Raw genomic sequence first — 17078 nt, forward strand, 5'->3', positions numbered from 1 at the left:
GCTGCGGCCCAGGGGCGGCCTTAACGATCTCGGGGCCCGTTTCAAGACCTAGTGTGGGGCCCCCCACTTTTTTAAAATATTACATTTCTTTTATTTTTTTTTATAAATAATGCTTGTGCATGCTCCCCGCAAAAAGAAAAAAGATTCTGGAATCCAGTTGGTTCATAGACAGATCATGAGATAATGGACCCCCGGGCACAGGCTCTTAAAGCCCCCCGCCCCCTATCCAGTCAGGTACACTGATTTTATGTGAGATTATTACTAATGAAATATAATGTTTTGTATTACCACCATTAAATCTGTGTCTGTATTGCACATTCAAACCTTAATACCATTCAATGAAGAAAAACACTTAGTCGACGAAGTCCGCTGTAGATTTAGTCAAACTAAAATCTGCTTATATTTAGTAGACTAGACTAGACTAAGACTAAAATATTTTAGATGACTAGAATAGGACTAAGACTAAATGGTGTGATATTCAAAAGACTAAGACTAAGACTAAATCAGAATTTGCTGCCAAAATTAACACTGCAAGGAAGTGGAGAGGCTTGTGACAAATTCAGCCAATGTAAAATACAGCCAGAGAGAGGAAGACTGTTTAGACAAACAGACCACCACATATTCTAGTGGGACAGAAGTGATCATTGAGAAGGATTTTTTTTGTGTGACTCTATAATTCTGCCTTTAAGATAAACCTATATGCATTTGTGTATATTTATTGCTCTTTTAAATTAGAATTGCTTAAGCCTTCCTAGCCTAATACATAACATCACCACCAACAAAAACATTTATAACAATTATGATATCGTATCGGTCAGTATCGGTATCGGCCGATATCCAAACCCCAGGTATCGGAATCGGATCGGAACTAAAAAAAGTGGATCGTCCCATCCCTACTAATGACCATGTTTCTTCCCCCTTCTTATAACTCTTCCCAGCTGAATCCGCCGGGCCTGCTGACTATGCCCCGGAGCCCCACCTCTAGTGAGGATGAGATGGCCCAGAGCTGTTCCGACTACTCAGACGACTGTGCCTCCGACAGCTCCCGCGAAGAGACCATTTACGAGACCATAAGGGCCACCGCTCCCGAGAACCGCATGGACGACATTCACACCAACACACTGGTGGTCCGCGTGGCCATCCCAGACCTGCAGCAGACGGTGAGAGAGCCCCTGTGATGGATGAGGACTGAAATGTGGTGGGGATATGAACCTGTGTGTGTAATTGTGTGGGAGTTGATTAGAAATAAGAACCAAATTTGTCTTCTCAATATTGACTCCTGAGTATTGATTATCCCACCTTCTCCTCCTTAGTGCTACCACTCCCCCCCCCCCCCACCTACCCCCCGGAGAATAAATGAATGGTTTATTTGTCACCTTGGCTTTGTTTTTTTCAGACTGTGATCTTTTTTTTTTACGAAAGGTGGTAACACAGTGAACTCATAGTGTTGTTGATGTATTAGAGCTGCTGGAGAGGCACTCATACTGCAGGGCCATCTGTGGCTTTTCAGCTGTGGGTTCCAATCAGTGTTAAGGTTAAAGGTCTTCACAATCATCCACGGGAAATGCATGCTCACTTTGATGTTGTCATACAGCCTTACCACTTCTATTCATTTATAGAACTGTGGCAAGAAGATATACCTTCTAAGGAACCGCATGCTTTATGGATCTTGCATATTGATTTATCTGCCTCTGAAACCTGTTAGAAGCTGATTAGTTCTTTAAATGGGCTTATGGCTAAGTCAATAATTCTTATCCCGTCTTCCAGTTCACCATGTCTTTCCTCCTAATAACATGCAGAGGTGTTTGAATGTTGAGTGGGCAAATAGCGTGGGTTGAACCATAGACTTGTGCATAGGTGAGGTGTTTTAAGAGAGGGGGGGTATTAATCTGACTCCTTATTCATGGAAATGTCTGATTGTGTCTGAACTGTGGGGATATACACAGGATTTTGTAGATCTTCAGTTGTGGGCGTAGCATGGTTCAATACTGAACAATATACTAAGATGGGGCCCACTCTATTGATCGGTAAAAAGTACTGTATATCAAAATCAGCTGTGGCCTTCTATTCAGACCACTGGAGCTGCATGTGAAATGCAAACGGTTGGTGAAGTTTATAACAAATTATGGGATAATAATAGAGTATGTGGAAGCCCAGAGGAAAAAGTAAATGACTGAACAGGTTATAATTATGGTCCCGCTTTCCATTAATATGTAAATGGCAGCCAGGTAGAAGAACAGCAGAGCGCAAATGATGCATAAAGATGTTATTTCCAAAACCTCATACCTACGCAAAAGTTGAGACTGAAATACAACAATGCTTCCAGCATTTTGTGTGCCCACAGATGATTTGAAATGCAGTACATGAATATAAATGTGTTGGTATTTTCTAAATTTAAAACAGAAGTTTGACATTTGGGAAATGACATAGGTTAGCCTCCTCAGCCAATGGTGTTAAACTCTGCCTACAAGTACCTCCGATTTACAGTTCCAAGTTATAAACCGTTATGTGTTTTAGATCACTTTGAATAAACTATATACTGTGGTGTAGGACACTGTACTATGCCGTTAATTTGACATTCTGTATTATCATTTCAACGTCTTTCTTTAAACATTATCCTCATTGTAACATAGCGTGAAAACAAGAGACTCATAATGTAATGACCCTAAAGGTTATTTTATTTCCATCCCTAATTGTAATATTAACTTAATTTATGAACCCTCCACTGAACTAACAATGGACAATAATCAAAACAAGCAAGCTCAGAAGACATGTCAGATTAACAAGATCCATTATCCATTATTCTACCTCATGTGCTTCAAACCCTGGTATATAATGTATCAAGCCTGATATTTATGTATGGGTAACTAACAACAAAGCTTTTACTGTAGAAATTTTTAAATGTTGTTTATGTTTTATTAATTTCAACAGTGGGAATTATGAATGTTTCATTTACACAGCAGCCCCATGCATTAATAAGTTGCACACAGTTGCTTTTAATGAAGCCCCAGGTGTGCTATATTTACAGCATTAGTGCAGTGCCCCTTTCCAGATGGGCCTGTGCTGCCGTTTGCATTTTTTGCGCGTCTTTTCTCCCAGTTTTCTACAGAACTGCTGATTCAAACAACTTCACACTCAGTACTGCACTCCCTTGGGTTCTCAGACATAGACCCGCCAAGTATGAAGTACATCGGATGAACAGTTGGCGAGAGACACATAGAGACGTCTTCCTTTATAGTTTGAATTTTCCAATCCTATAGTGCCACAATTTGGGATTTTGATGTGCCTTGGCTAGCTTGACTGGGTTAATTTTCTATTACTGATCAGAACAACTTTACACTTGACACTGCACTCCCTATGGGTCCTCAGCAACACACTCACCAAGCGCGAAGGTGATGGGACAGCAGTACATAGCTGTATTCTGCATCCCTTGTGATCATATATCACAGGTTCTCCTCTATAGCTGTCATATTGCTTTACTGTGAGGTTTGGATATGAAGGTGTATCATCAAAGACCAGCATGTCCTGACCATAACACCCTGTGGGTGAGTAGCTGCAGCTATAGTAGGCTGTACAGTAGTTTCATCTATGGGCCAAGTGGGAAATGTAGCTTTGTACTACAGGGGATTGTTTGATGTGTGTGTTTCTCTGGGGACTGAGAACCTCATCTAGATTACCTCACACTACTGAACTCCATGACAGTACAGTGTCTTTTTCCAGCATTTTCCTGGTCATATGCTGGATGCTTGGCAGAGCTATGTCCTTAGCAGCCACCTGATGCCCCTATTCACTGTATGTTGTCCATTTGGTTTCCTTTTACTCAACACAATTAATTAAAAAATTAATTTATGCTATAAAATGTCGCCCTACTTAAGCTAACGCATGGAATGCAACATACAAGCCACTCTATCAGCAGCCGCCCCAAAGCATTTTGTAGCCACTTTTCAAAAACACTTTCAGGCAATGGAAATCTTAAAAGCATAAAGAAAGACTGCGTGCTTTAGGTGTGTGTGTGTGTGTGTGTGTGTGCGTGTGCGTGTGTGTGTGTGCGTGCGTGCGTGTGTGTGTTTCATCCGCTGGGGTTGGATCCTGAAGGTATACAGCGTTGACCCAGAGATGAACTCATGACCCTTTGATGTAATTAGCTCGATGGTTACAACTCCGGCATAAAAGGTGTGTGCATTTGTGCGAGTGTGTGTGTGTGTGTGTTCATATGTGCACTAAGCTCTATCTCACATGTATGCACCAATGCACCTGATTTCACACTCATCGTTGAGCACTCAGTGGTGCCACTTGATCAAATGATTGGGTCATCCAGTCCACTTGGAAATCACACTCAGTTGAATAATTGAAACACACACAGCCCGTGCATGTGAGGCTGGACTCCGGTTCCAGCTCTGATGCATTCTGTAAGTTATATGAGAAATATTTTGCAGTTATAACATTAATTTTCCTTTTTTATGATATGATGTTAACTGTTTTTTCACTGAAAGGAATAGTTAGACATTTTGGAGAATGCACTTCATTCTTGGCTGCGTTGCCAAGAAATAGTTACAGCACATAAATCCATATAAAACCACAACCCTGTATTTAAACAAAAATATATGTTTAGGTGTATGCTCTTGCGTTTAAAAAAAAGTATAAAAGGAGTTAGTTTTATGGTGTTGGAAATTGACAGAAAGACTAGAGAGAGACTAGAAGTAGTTAAGTCATGGCTCCAGTCTGTATGCCAAGAAACGTTACTCAACTTGTGGCTCCAGCTCCACATGAGTCCATTTGAAAGGCAAATGGCAGCAACCGTTTGCTTTCTCAAAGTAACTTTAAGTGAAATATGGCTTACAGCCCCTGAAGAAGACAGACTAGTGGGTCATGGGTGAATGCTTGTACTTTAACCTCTGCTCTTATTTTGTTTCCGGTTGTGTCTTTTATTTCATTACAGTTGGAACAAAAACATATTTTTGCTCTTTCTGTGATGATGGCTTTACAATGAAAACCATTGATTTCCAGTTCTCGGGTAACATTGTTTATGTTGAACACATGTTGTCGACTGTGGAGGCAGCAATAACTGGAGTGGATGGAAATTTGCCACAGTAATAACCCAGCAGAGGGGAAGAATGCCATATCAGTCCTTCCAGATGCCAGGCATCTGCTACTGCATAACTTCAACCCTCCATCTTTCCTTCACTTCTGTCCTCTGTCCTTTCTTCTGCTAACTCAACGCCAGGTGAGAGGATTATGTTGAGGCCCAGTTCACAGACTGCTCATCCCTTCAGCCTGTATCACAGACGCAGCGCTGCTATCTCCAGCTGAGCAGCACATCCAGCTGTAAACACTCACAGACATATGCCGAATGCCACGGCGCAGTGCCCATAATCCTCTCTCATTCGGATTTGACCAGAAGTCATCATTCTGTGCTTTTTCACTTTAGGGAAGCTGCAACTGTGGAAGAGCAGAGGGCAGAGGGCTTGTTTCAGTTACTTCCTCAGCGAGTGAAGTGTCCCTGCCCTGTCGAGCCTATATTGTAGCATGTTAACATAAAACTGTATATATATATATATATACAGTATATATATATATATATATATATATATATATATACTGTATATACAGTATATATATATGTATGCCATGTATGCCATGTAGCGATGCCAAGCTTTTTTTTATATATATATATATATATATATATATATATATATATACATACAGTATATATATATACATACAGTATATATATATACTGTATATAAAAGCTTGGCATCGCTGAAATAACCGGGACAGGGTTTGTGTTTATTAAAAGTGCCAATTTATGATGTGTCTAAACCGTCTCGATTGGGCACCATTGTTCTGTGATTCTATGCCAATCCCCTCATCATTTTACGTCCCAGCATCTGTCAATCAAAAGTTCACAAGTGAAATATCTGTCAGGAGCTGATAACATTACTTTGTTTTGGCTATTATTTCAAAGATGAATATTTAATGTGTGTTGATTGCTGTGATTGACAGTCAAAGCTCCAGTCATCACTTTTTAATCAATTGTGTTTTTCCCATTTCACCTCTCTCACACACTTCCACCCTCTCCTCTCCTCTGCTCCCTGAACCAAAACAGAAATGTATGCGCTTCAACCCGGATGGGACGGTGTGGGTTGCCAAGCAGCGGATCCTGTGCACGCTCAACCAGAGCCTGAAAGACGTGCTCAACTACGGGCTCTTCCAGCCGGCTAGCAATGGGAGGGACGGAAAGTTCCTGGATGAAGAGCGTGTCCTTCGAGAGTACCCCCAGCCAATCAGCAAGGGTGTCCCATCCTTGGAGGTAAACTATTGGCCATTTCGATTATTACAAGTGCTGGAATCTAATTTATTTAACATTGAATTATTTTTATTTTGTTTAACCTTTTATTTATAAGGGTAAATCGCATTGAAACCGAAGACTCTTTTTCAAGGGAGACTTGTTCCCATTCCCACCTTACCATTCACACACACATTCATGCACCGATAGCAGGCTAACTATCAGGAGTAATTTGGGGTTCAGTGTCTCGCCACAGCCTCTCCCACTCTTTTGTTTCTCTTGCTAAATTCAGAGGAAATAATACATTCACAAATAAAATATAGTCTCTCATTAATAATAAACAATCCCACACTAAGAAAAATAACTTTCAATAACAAGCCTAATAACACAGCCTGTCAGTAAAGATACCATGGAAGAAATGAAGTGTGTCATTAATAAACAAAGAAGACAGGTCTTAGCCATGATCCCCTATTGATTCTCGGAGGAACAATTGCTTTCAAGTAAGCACCCAAAGGTGGAAAGTAAACAACCGAGGACCGAGAATGTCAAGGAAAAGGTTATCATATCCCAAATGTAAAATTATATTGGAACAAGGATTTAATGGGAGCCATGTTGGGCCCATTGTTTAGCTCTGGATCTTTTCTCTCTATCTCTTTTAAAAATCTAATGTGTCTTTCACCCAACAGTTCCGCTACAAGAGCAGAGTCTACAGAGAACCCAATGTGGATGAGAAACAGATTGCCAAACTTCATACAAAGGTAAGACACTTTGTTCTGGGTTTACTTTAATGATTGGCAAAACTAACACTAAATTTAAATGTAAGACTTGTTTTGTGGCACATTGGCTCTTAGACACTGCAAATGATGTATTACTGCATCACAAGTGCCAGCTCTGACTGCAAACCAAAACTGGCTATGCTGATGTGGCAATAGACACACCATCATCAACACATGTTTATTCCATTTAAATTTTTTAGCTTGACCTAAAAAGTAGCATTGTTTCCTGTGTGTACATCAAATTGAGTATAGTTTACACTGTATGGTAAAGAAGATAGAAGTGGAAATAATCGATGACCTGTATTTCATAAAACCCTAATGCTCCACCATTCTGCCACTCCACTCCTCTTTCCCTCTTCCCCTCTGTATTGAGATAGCAGGAAACATTGCGAGCTGTGAGGCTAAGTGCAGAGTTAGCATGAGCAGCTGAACAGACACAGAAAGTATCGCCCACCTCAGTCTGACTGTGGAATAGCCTGTGGTAGGTGTAGTGTGACAATACCACAGTAATCACTGGTTCACGCCAAAGGTGTTGCCATTATCTAATAAACCGTTATTAAAAAGTAGAGATAGCATTATCTTTTTAGCAGCTTCACTTGTCTCGGCAGCTTGAATTGTGTAAGAGGGTTGGTTAAAAACACACTCAAAGCAAGCGCAAAAATTGAGTTTATTTGGAGATTTTCTGTTCAAAAGGCCTCTTGCTCTGTCTTTTACCTCACACAAAAATGGAATAATACTGTACAGTAAATGAAGGAATTTTTGTTCGCCTCTTTGTCCTTGTGTAAGGCTAGCTCTGGGCTGCTTTCCCATTTTACCGTAATCCTGTGTGTAGTGCAGCCAAAGCGTAAGTGTCTCTGTTGGCAACTCTCTGTTCACGGCACACTAGGAAACTAGTCTGACAGCTGCTCTAATTTTATTTACGAATGCAGCAAAGGAAGGACAGGAGAGGGAACACAAGTATAGAGGAAGGAGAAAGAAAAATGGAAATGGCAAAGATGGAAAAACCTCTTTTATACAACAAACACACGTTTAAAAGCAACACTTTTTTCTTTGCTCCAATTTCGAATGAATCTGAAACCAAACATATTTTTCTCAAAATTTGTGTTACTTCTCCTTCGCTGAGATAATACATACATTAGAAGTGTGGTTATTACACAGGTGGGCCTTAGTCTGGACACAATGCAATGCTACCCTAAAATGTGTTATATGAGCTGAAATGAAAGCAGAGCAGGGAAATGGACATGCACACTCTTATTACAAAAGCGATAAATGAGAAAAAACCTGCCTCCTCTATAATAGACATGTATTTCTAATATTGAGTCATTTCTTTCTGACTCAACTTGTTGGAGCTAAACCTGGTTGCAATACAGTCTGGTGCTCTGTGGTTGGATGGAGCTCTCAGCCAATCAACTGCCAGTGTGCCAAACTGTTTCAGAAGACAGACAGACAGAGAGGGAGAGAGAGAAAGAGGGGTAGAGGGAGGGGGCATAATCCTCCAGACTATGATTCACCAGGCCCACACACACACACACACACACACACACACACACACACACACACACACACACACACACTGGGGACCTATATGCCACACTGAATAAAAACATTGCATGAAAGACAGGGCCATGTACATGAACTCCTGACATTTCCAGATATTGAACTGGAAGTGACTCATCATGCTTGGCTCCGAAACAGCGGGAGACAATAGATGCTGTAGGCATGCATCCAGCAATGGGCAGCTGGATAGCCAGTAGGTAACACCACTGTCTTTGGCACAGAAAACCAAGGTTTAAATCCTTGTCAGGGTGGGAAAAGTCCAGTGAGGGTCCTTAGACTTTACCCTCAATGGTAACTTCATTTCTGAGTCCTTTGGTTACAACAAATGCATTAAACTATTTTTGGACATTATTTTTGGACATTATGAAACCTTGAAATCTTCAAGTATAAATATAAAATGTATAAATTTAGCTAGATAACCAGTCTGTAAGGAAATAATGAAAACCATGAATATCAACACTAATAATAGTGTGGGTGTTGGTGACACTGAGGGGATCATCATTCAGCGTCACATTTCCGAGCAGATTCATAGGAGGTGGAGCGGGTCCGATTCTGGGGATTTCAGATGGACTGATTTGTGCTTTAAAAAGCCAGGTCCATTCTCGATCCTTTGTTTGTTTTTATGATTGTGTACCAGCTGTTTAAAGGTACACAGACTCTACACAATGTGCACTGTGAAACTGTGGAATGTTAGCCCGATAATCATGAATATGACAAGCTGCTGTCCTGACAAATTTTATCTGTGACTGGCAAAGATTTGGGCTGAATTTCACAAGTCTGAATCGAGGCTAAAGTGATATGCTCCTCTAGGAAGCAATCAGGAGCCTCTTAGCATGAATTCTGATATGAAGAATTTTGACCGAGCCCAATCACACATATTTCCATGCATACACATCGGCTAATATAAATAAAGCCTCATTCTATTGTTTTGTCGGTGAGTAATAAAAGCATTTCCCAAATATTTAGTTAGAATCTTGGCTTTTTGGTATGCTCATCAGTCTATGTATGTGAAATGGGGTAACTCTATGTCTGCCCCATTCAATGTAAGTAACGGAGTTAGGCAGGGAAGCATTTTATCTCCCTTTCTTTTTAATATTTATTTGGATGATCTTTCAAAGCTGCTAAATAACTGTGGAACAGGCTGTATGATCGGGAACACCATTATCAACCACCTGATGTACGCAGATGATCTGGTGATTCTTTGTCCATACAGTGCTGGCCTCCAACAGCTGCTAAGGGTCTGCTCCCAATATGGTGCAGACTTTGATATTAAGTACAACTCCAAAAAGAGCAATATCATGATCGCTAGAAGCAGGGAGGACAATAAACTGTTGGTTCCTGATTTTCTTCTGTCCGGTGCTGTCCTTAAAGTATGTGAGGAGGTCAAATACTTAGGGCACTTTATAACTGCTGACCTGTCTGACGACAGGGACGTCCGCAGACAGTACTGTATGATGTATGCACAAGCTAATATGCTGAAGCGCAAGTTTAGTATGTGTTCATTGTCTGTGAAGACCACTCTTTTTAAAGCTTTTTGCACCCCAATGTATACTGCCCACTTGTGGCGACGCTATAAGAAAAGCAGTATGCAGAAACTCAATGTAGCATATAATGATGGCATGAGGCTGCTGCTTCATATGCCACGTTGGAGCAGTGCAAGCCAAATGTTTGTCAGTGTTAATGTGCCCACCTGTCCTGCTGTGCTCAGGAATCTTATGTACAGATGTATGTGTAGACTATCGGAGTCATGTAATGGCATAATCACAACTCTAGTGAACCCTACAATGAGTGCGGTTAGGTTCACTTCCACATTATGGAACCATTGGCGCTTTAGCCTATATGCTAATATCTGAACACTCTTTGTGTAGTGTGGAACTGACAGCTGGAGTCTTTTTTAGTCTTTTTTATTGTTGTTTGTCTTTTTACTGTTTTTGTATTGTATTATGGACCGTTTTTCTCTGTGTCTGGAATAAAATTAAATCAATCAATCAATCATTTCCAAATCAATATAACCAAACTTAAAACAATATGTTGCTTCATTTCATTGTTTAATATGGTTAATGTATAGCAACCTTCAAGGTGATCCTGTTACTTAAATATTTCACTTTGATTTGGATCGAGCTCAGGGGCAATACAATGTGATTAGCAAACCACTACGACGTTGTCTTCTCCCACCCATTGTCCCTGCCCTTTTTCTCCCACACATTAATCCTGCGCCCTTTTCTTCTCAGTCTATTCTTTCATTGCTGCTACCCATTGTCTACTTCTTATGTAGCTATCTCATCCTTCTCTCCTCATTTTCTCCTCTCCTTCAGGGAGCTGCTCTAATATATCTATTTTTATCGTGCGGCCTGTAAAGAAATCAGACAGGAACGGAACACAGAGAGAGAGGGCAGCCGATCTACTTCCCCACAATCGCCCCACTCTCTCAATCCTGTCCTCTCCCCTTCCTGTGCTTCCTGGTTTTGTGTCGTCTCTTATTCTACCTTTTATATTCCTCCATCTTTAAAAGTTAGTCTCCCTCAGTTATGTCTGACCCTCTCTACACCTTTCTTTAGCTCAACTTCTATTTCAGCTTTGAACCTCTATCCTGCCCTTTTTTCTCTCTCACTCCCACCACCTTTTGTTCTTTCTTCCTACTATGATTTCTCTTGTCTTTTCCCTGGTTCTACGCAGGGCAATCTGAGGAAGTTCATGGACCTCATCCAGCATAATCAGGTGGACAAAGTGTCTAAGCTGTTGGAGAGAGGCTTCGATCCCAACTACCATGACGGCGAAACTGGTGGTAAGGCTGCAGAATAGTGTGCCCATGCCCACTTCAACACGTACCAGGGAAAATGGGTCAACATCAGACCCAATTTATGCCAAGCCATGGTTGGACCGGTTACAGTCCTAGAAAATGTCATTCATCATTCCGAAGTTAATATTCTCACAGTGGCTGTTTCCTGCTCAGGCTTATAGGCCAAAATGAGGTCTACCTAAACAGGACGCTAGACAGGGAAAACACTAAGACTGGCTTCATCGAACAGGTATATAGACGCAATATATGCCACTGTTGCACTCATGGCCCGCCTATTTTTTTCTGATAATTATAATGCACAACAGAACTGGTAGTGATAGTTTGCTTGGGTAGTAGACATTTTTGAAGGCCAGACCCGGTGCAATACATGTTACACCTGACATGCCTCATGTCCTGGAGCAGGTCTCTCTGTTCATAGGAAACGAGTGAAGCCCAAACAGAATCACACAAATATATATTTTTTTTTATTTATACTTTTTCTCCACTTGTGGTCGCCATGAGATACTCTAGTTTGGGTTCAGGCTAGGGATTTATTTTTTTTATATCCACCTCTGATAAAACAAAAACAATTGAGATGAATGGAATCTTGATTTTGGTTTTCAAAGCATTGAAATGGCTGCCAACTGGCAAGTACTTCCCAAGAGATAACAATACATATGGTGACTGGTGACAGGGAAGTCAGAGTGGATAAATCATTTGGGGTGACAGCAGTTGTTTAGGAGGCAGATATCTCTCCGAACCCGTTCACATAAATTGACAGCTTGGCCTGGTACCAAAACATGTGAAGGTTGGTCATTTGGGTGAATTGACACTTGAAGAAAGCACAGAGGAAGCCAACAGCATGATGAAATTCCAGTCCTGGTTGATGGTGCTGCATTTGTAAAATGTGCTGTCACAGAAAGAAAGCTGTTTGGTCTTCAGTGCCAAGTGTAAAAATGCAGAATGGTACCACAGCTGCACCATTGAAGGATTTTTGCGTGTGTGGACTATCTTCCAGGCAAGGCCGGCGGTAGCTGTGCCCACCCAATCAAAAAAAATAAAAATATATATTTTTTTTTAGGTGGAAGTCCAGACCCACTATCGGACGGACCTGTTTATTCGCTGTACAAGAAAATGTCAAATAAAATTCAGACAATTAATTAATACTAAAGAATATACCATTACCATGCATTGCTTCTAATTGTATTATTGGGTGGGCAGGACAGCCTGCCTCCAAGTTACCCACCCGCTTATAGTGGTCACTGGTCAGCAGCGCCGGCCCGAGGCATAAGCGAAATGAGCGGTTGCTTAGGGTCCCGACTGCCAGGGGGGCCCCCCCAATTATTTTTTTTTATTTAGTTTGTGTGTTTGATATCAACATCATATTATGTAAATGTAAATTATCATACAATAAAAGGAATACAATGTTTTGGTAGATAGTTAATATCTTAATAATTGAATCAGTTCATCTGGGAGGTAATCCGAGGTTAACTGATCACGTCACGTTCAAGTCCATGGCATGCACAGTGTGTATTGAGTTTATTTAAACATATTTGAAAATGGGGCTGCCCTCAGTTGCCCATGCACTGTGTTTAGTCTATAGCCTATTTCAGCCTCGTCTGTGGAAAAAAAGATAACTTCTGCTTCGTTCCTCTCACTGCATTTAAATTAATTCATTATATTACAGAAAAATATGTCCCGTAAAAGACAAAGAGCTCCAAGCCCATCCCAGAGGACCCTGCATAATATTTTATTTCTAATTTATATTTCTATGGAAAATCCATGTGTCTTTCTTCAATAGCTTCTAATTCATCCGACCCAGTGTCTCTAAATTATTTGTTCACCCAAAATTCCTCAGATTTAGCCTCTTAATTTTCCTCTCAAAGTGCACCAGATTCATGCATTTCACTTTAAAAAGGTAAAAAAAAATCTCCCGAGGGGGGCATACCCCCGGCCCCCCTAGCAGGGTCGTGACCTCGGCTGGCTACTATATTCACCCAGCTGGACATCAGAGGCAATAGTGGAAAGTAGTGTGTATAGTATATAGCTCTGGACTACCACCATCCAGGTTGCCCAGTCCCAAAGCTTTCTCTTCAATCAGCTCAGGCTGCCTACAATTAAAAAAATATATACATGATGTTGTATTTAATGTATATTATATGTTATTCATAAACATTTGGGGAAAAAAAACATGCAAGAATCAAATCTCCCACACAGCAACACACAAAGTTTATTTGCATATTGTGTTCTACACAATTCACAGTAAATGTGCCAAAAAGCAGACGCAGAGATCTTACAAGGGCTAAAAATTTTGGCTCGCGCGCATCTTCGGTCTCTCTGCCCAGTGTGCCCACCTAAAATTTCTACAGGCCCACCCAAATCTAACTGTCTAGAACCGGGCCTGCTTCCAGGTGGTTTGTGTACCATGCATTCCAGAGAGGAATATGTGTGTTCAGTCAACCTGCTGCTTCCTCAGTAAATACAGTGATTGTAGACAAAGACTTGGCTCCATGTTTTTACACACAAGCCACTGGGGGGGAGCCAGTGGCCAGAGTAATGAGCTGTGGTCTAATGTCAGTGTGTTCTCAACACAGCTCACAAATGTTCCATAAATGTGCAGGTGTTTCAGTTGTGTAGAGCTGTAAGAGCTCATGGACCCACTTGGAAGCCTGAGAGCTGTGTGTCTGGGGAGAATGAAAACAGATTATCATCCAACATGCACATCCACTCACGCATGTTTTCTGGATAGTGATAGCACAACAAAGTGAAGTGGATTGGATAAGATAGTTTGAGAGAACATGTGAAAATGTAAAATCAGGTTAAGTGTTTCAATTATGACATTGCATTTGAATGATTACTAGGAAATGTATTAATATACTGTATACTGTATTTATGGACTAATAGGATGATAGGACCTTTGGTAAATCACTGTATTGCCTTACTGACCTTTCAGGTGTCTTGACAATTTAGATAATCTGGATAAATCAATGGGAAAGAGAGACCTGCTTATGTTAACACTTTAAAAGTGTCTTCAATCAATCCTTTTAAAAGTGAGCAAGATATTTCCCTCCGGAGTTGGTGGAGACGTAGTCAATATTGGATTTACATTCCGGAGCTATTCCATTCTGATGCGTTAATAATCAACTGTTTGTTAACAAGTTCCCTTTATGAATTTACGGTAAAAGGTGATGAAGTGTCATTGTTGTGTTTATAACTAGTTATGCAGCTCTTAGAGGTGTTTTTTTTGTCATCTAAAATTAATTTTTGAATGCAATGAAATAATGCGTACATATTAATATTGAGTATTTGCTCTAGATCTTCTAAATGGATAGATTAGAGCCAGACACAGATACTTTAACATTTACAAAGACTTTAGTAGTCTATTTTTCCATACTTGCAGGAAAATATTCCTTTGGGCAATTTAATCATTTTCTTTCAGACGGGTCAGCATTGATATCCATTGTTAGTGATGTTACGCTAACGTTGCCATCAGCCAAAGGCAAATGCTGCAATCTTTTGGGACTCATTAATACATCAATACCTAAACTATATAGAATGTGACCCCTTCTCACCTCTTCTACGTCCCTCCAATCAGTCATATTGGCATTTACTTGACATAACTCTCATCATGTAGGGGGTAAGGTTGAGAGCTGTGCTTCTGGAGTGCTCGATTATTACTGAGGAAGTGAAACCAACACAATGTCCAAGCTGTACTTGGGTGAACTCTGTGCGAAAGAGAAACCTTGCTGTTTAAAGAAATAATCCTTTCTGAAGAGAGGGTCCTTTTAGTACTTTGCTGTTTTTCTTGCTGTGTTAAGAGCAAGGAGTTACCTTTCACTGATTTAATATTTACGTTTAGCAATCATCCAAAGCAGTCTGTAATAGCCATTTTGTAAGAATGGTTATTAATGGTGACAATTCAGTTTATTTAATTTTTTGCCATCCATTGAATATTTCAAGGGTGTTTCGGCTGTACAAGTGCTCCTAACCCAGCCGTATTGAGTAGACAGACATCAGCCAAAACACATTGGTCTCTTGAGGCAAATAAAGAATCGTGCTGAGGCGAGAAAGTGTTGGTAAGCAGGAGAATGGAGGTTATTTAAATGGGTTTGGAGGTTACTTAAATGGGTTTGGAGGTTATTTAAAGGGTTTGGCTATTGATGAACACCTCAGTGCAAGTGGAGAAAGAGGCGTCTCTGCAGATAAGGAGTCTTGTTGCTCAGTTCTTAGTAGCTATTGATTTCAGCTGTCAAGCAAAACCTCTCTCTGTGATTAACTGAATCAAATAATAGAAACACTCTTCTTCCCGGTGCTCGTCTGCACACAATTGGAAAAATCAAAGCTTATTTACATTTCTTTAGAGGAAAACACTTGCAGCCATTGCCACCTAATTAATTGACCAAGCTAATCTAGCTAATTTGTTTGCTTTTGCTAAATGTTCTGTTTCACCCCCTCTTTCTACTATCTGATTTCTGCCAATCTCCAAACATCGACAAAGAGTCGAGAAACCTTGAACTTTAACAACATTAAAAAAAATACGGTTAAATACACAAACAGTTTGTTTGATGATTTCAAATAATTTCAAGCAGAAAACAATAAGTTATGAAAGGCCGATGAGATAACTACAGAAAGACCTTAGCAAACCAAATATTGGCCCTCATTTATCAACCTTGCGTAGACCAGAAATGTGGGTGTACGCACATTTCCACGCAAACCTCGGCATTTATCAATATGGACGTGAGCGTAGGATACGCTCAAATCCCACGCCAGCTCTCAGCTCGTGTACGCAAGTTTGTAAACAGCATGGACTCGCAGTGCAGGCTGTGCCTGGTAGCCGATTACTTTGTTGGACAATTATTAGAAGATAATACAAATGCAGTGTTTGCTCAGACCGAAATAAAGATATTAATCACTTAAAAATGTGCAGCTTATGGTGTGCAACTGAGTAGGAGCACTGATTCAATAGTGCACACACCGGCCACTTAGGAGCGCTGCATGGGACTGCGTAAGGGCAGTTGTCTCCGTCTGGAGCAGCTGGGGGGACACTGAGGCACGGGGGCTGCATTCATTCAAAATCTTAGCCACAGTATTAAATATGTAGTAGGCCTACACTGCTCTTTATGATAAAAAATACACGGCACAACATTCAGCTTAACATTTTATTTATTTGACGCACTTTTTAGATGTTAGTTCCTCTTTTAATGTGTCATTGATCGCTTAAGCGGGTGATTTATTTCCACCGTTAACCGGCACGTTTTTCCGATCTGCTGGTGGAGCAGGACAGTGGGCGCTCTCACAGCTGATCGTTGCCGGGTCGGCTTGTGCAGCTGACCGCCGGGCTGACCACTCGTGCTGTCATACAGTAAAACGCAAAATGTGTTATTTTTAGTTTTTACAACCCTTTTGAGTAGTGCTATCTAAAAGGGCCAATACATTCTAATCATTCAGATCTCTGCAGACCTGTATTTATTTTATGGGGACCATTACCGGACAGTTGGTGCGTCTGTTTCTCCTCTACCACTTAGCCTATATTATGCCCGCACCCTCAGTTGGTTGCATTTAAGAACAGCAACACGCTTTTTTTAGTGGCGATTTTTGAGTCAGACCACTTTTTCTTCATCTATGTAAAGAAATGGCGACATATAATTGTATATGCTATTTTATAGCATTTGAGCGATAG

General features: G+C 40.7%; 1 protein-coding gene across 1 annotated transcript in view; it reads left to right on the forward strand.

Moving 5' to 3' along the window:
• Positions 1-947: 947 nt before the first annotated feature.
• LOC307271504 (SH3 and multiple ankyrin repeat domains protein 2-like) overlaps positions 948-17078 on the forward strand; it is a gene marked incomplete at its 3' end in the record, with an annotated part of 122201 nt that continues 106070 nt past the window's right edge. The window contains exons 1-4 of the mRNA XM_080053988.1: positions 948-1160; positions 6107-6310; positions 6973-7044; positions 11296-11404. Of these exons, the coding sequence (XP_079910114.1) occupies positions 963-1160; positions 6107-6310; positions 6973-7044; positions 11296-11404 (583 nt within the window). The 5' untranslated portion in view covers positions 948-962. The remainder of the gene's footprint in view (positions 1161-6106; positions 6311-6972; positions 7045-11295; positions 11405-17078) is intronic.

The sequence above is a fragment of the Ammodytes marinus genome, assembly GCF_949987685.1.
Source record: "Ammodytes marinus genome assembly, chromosome: 1".
NCBI classification, from domain to species: domain Eukaryota; kingdom Metazoa; phylum Chordata; class Actinopteri; order Uranoscopiformes; family Ammodytidae; genus Ammodytes; species Ammodytes marinus.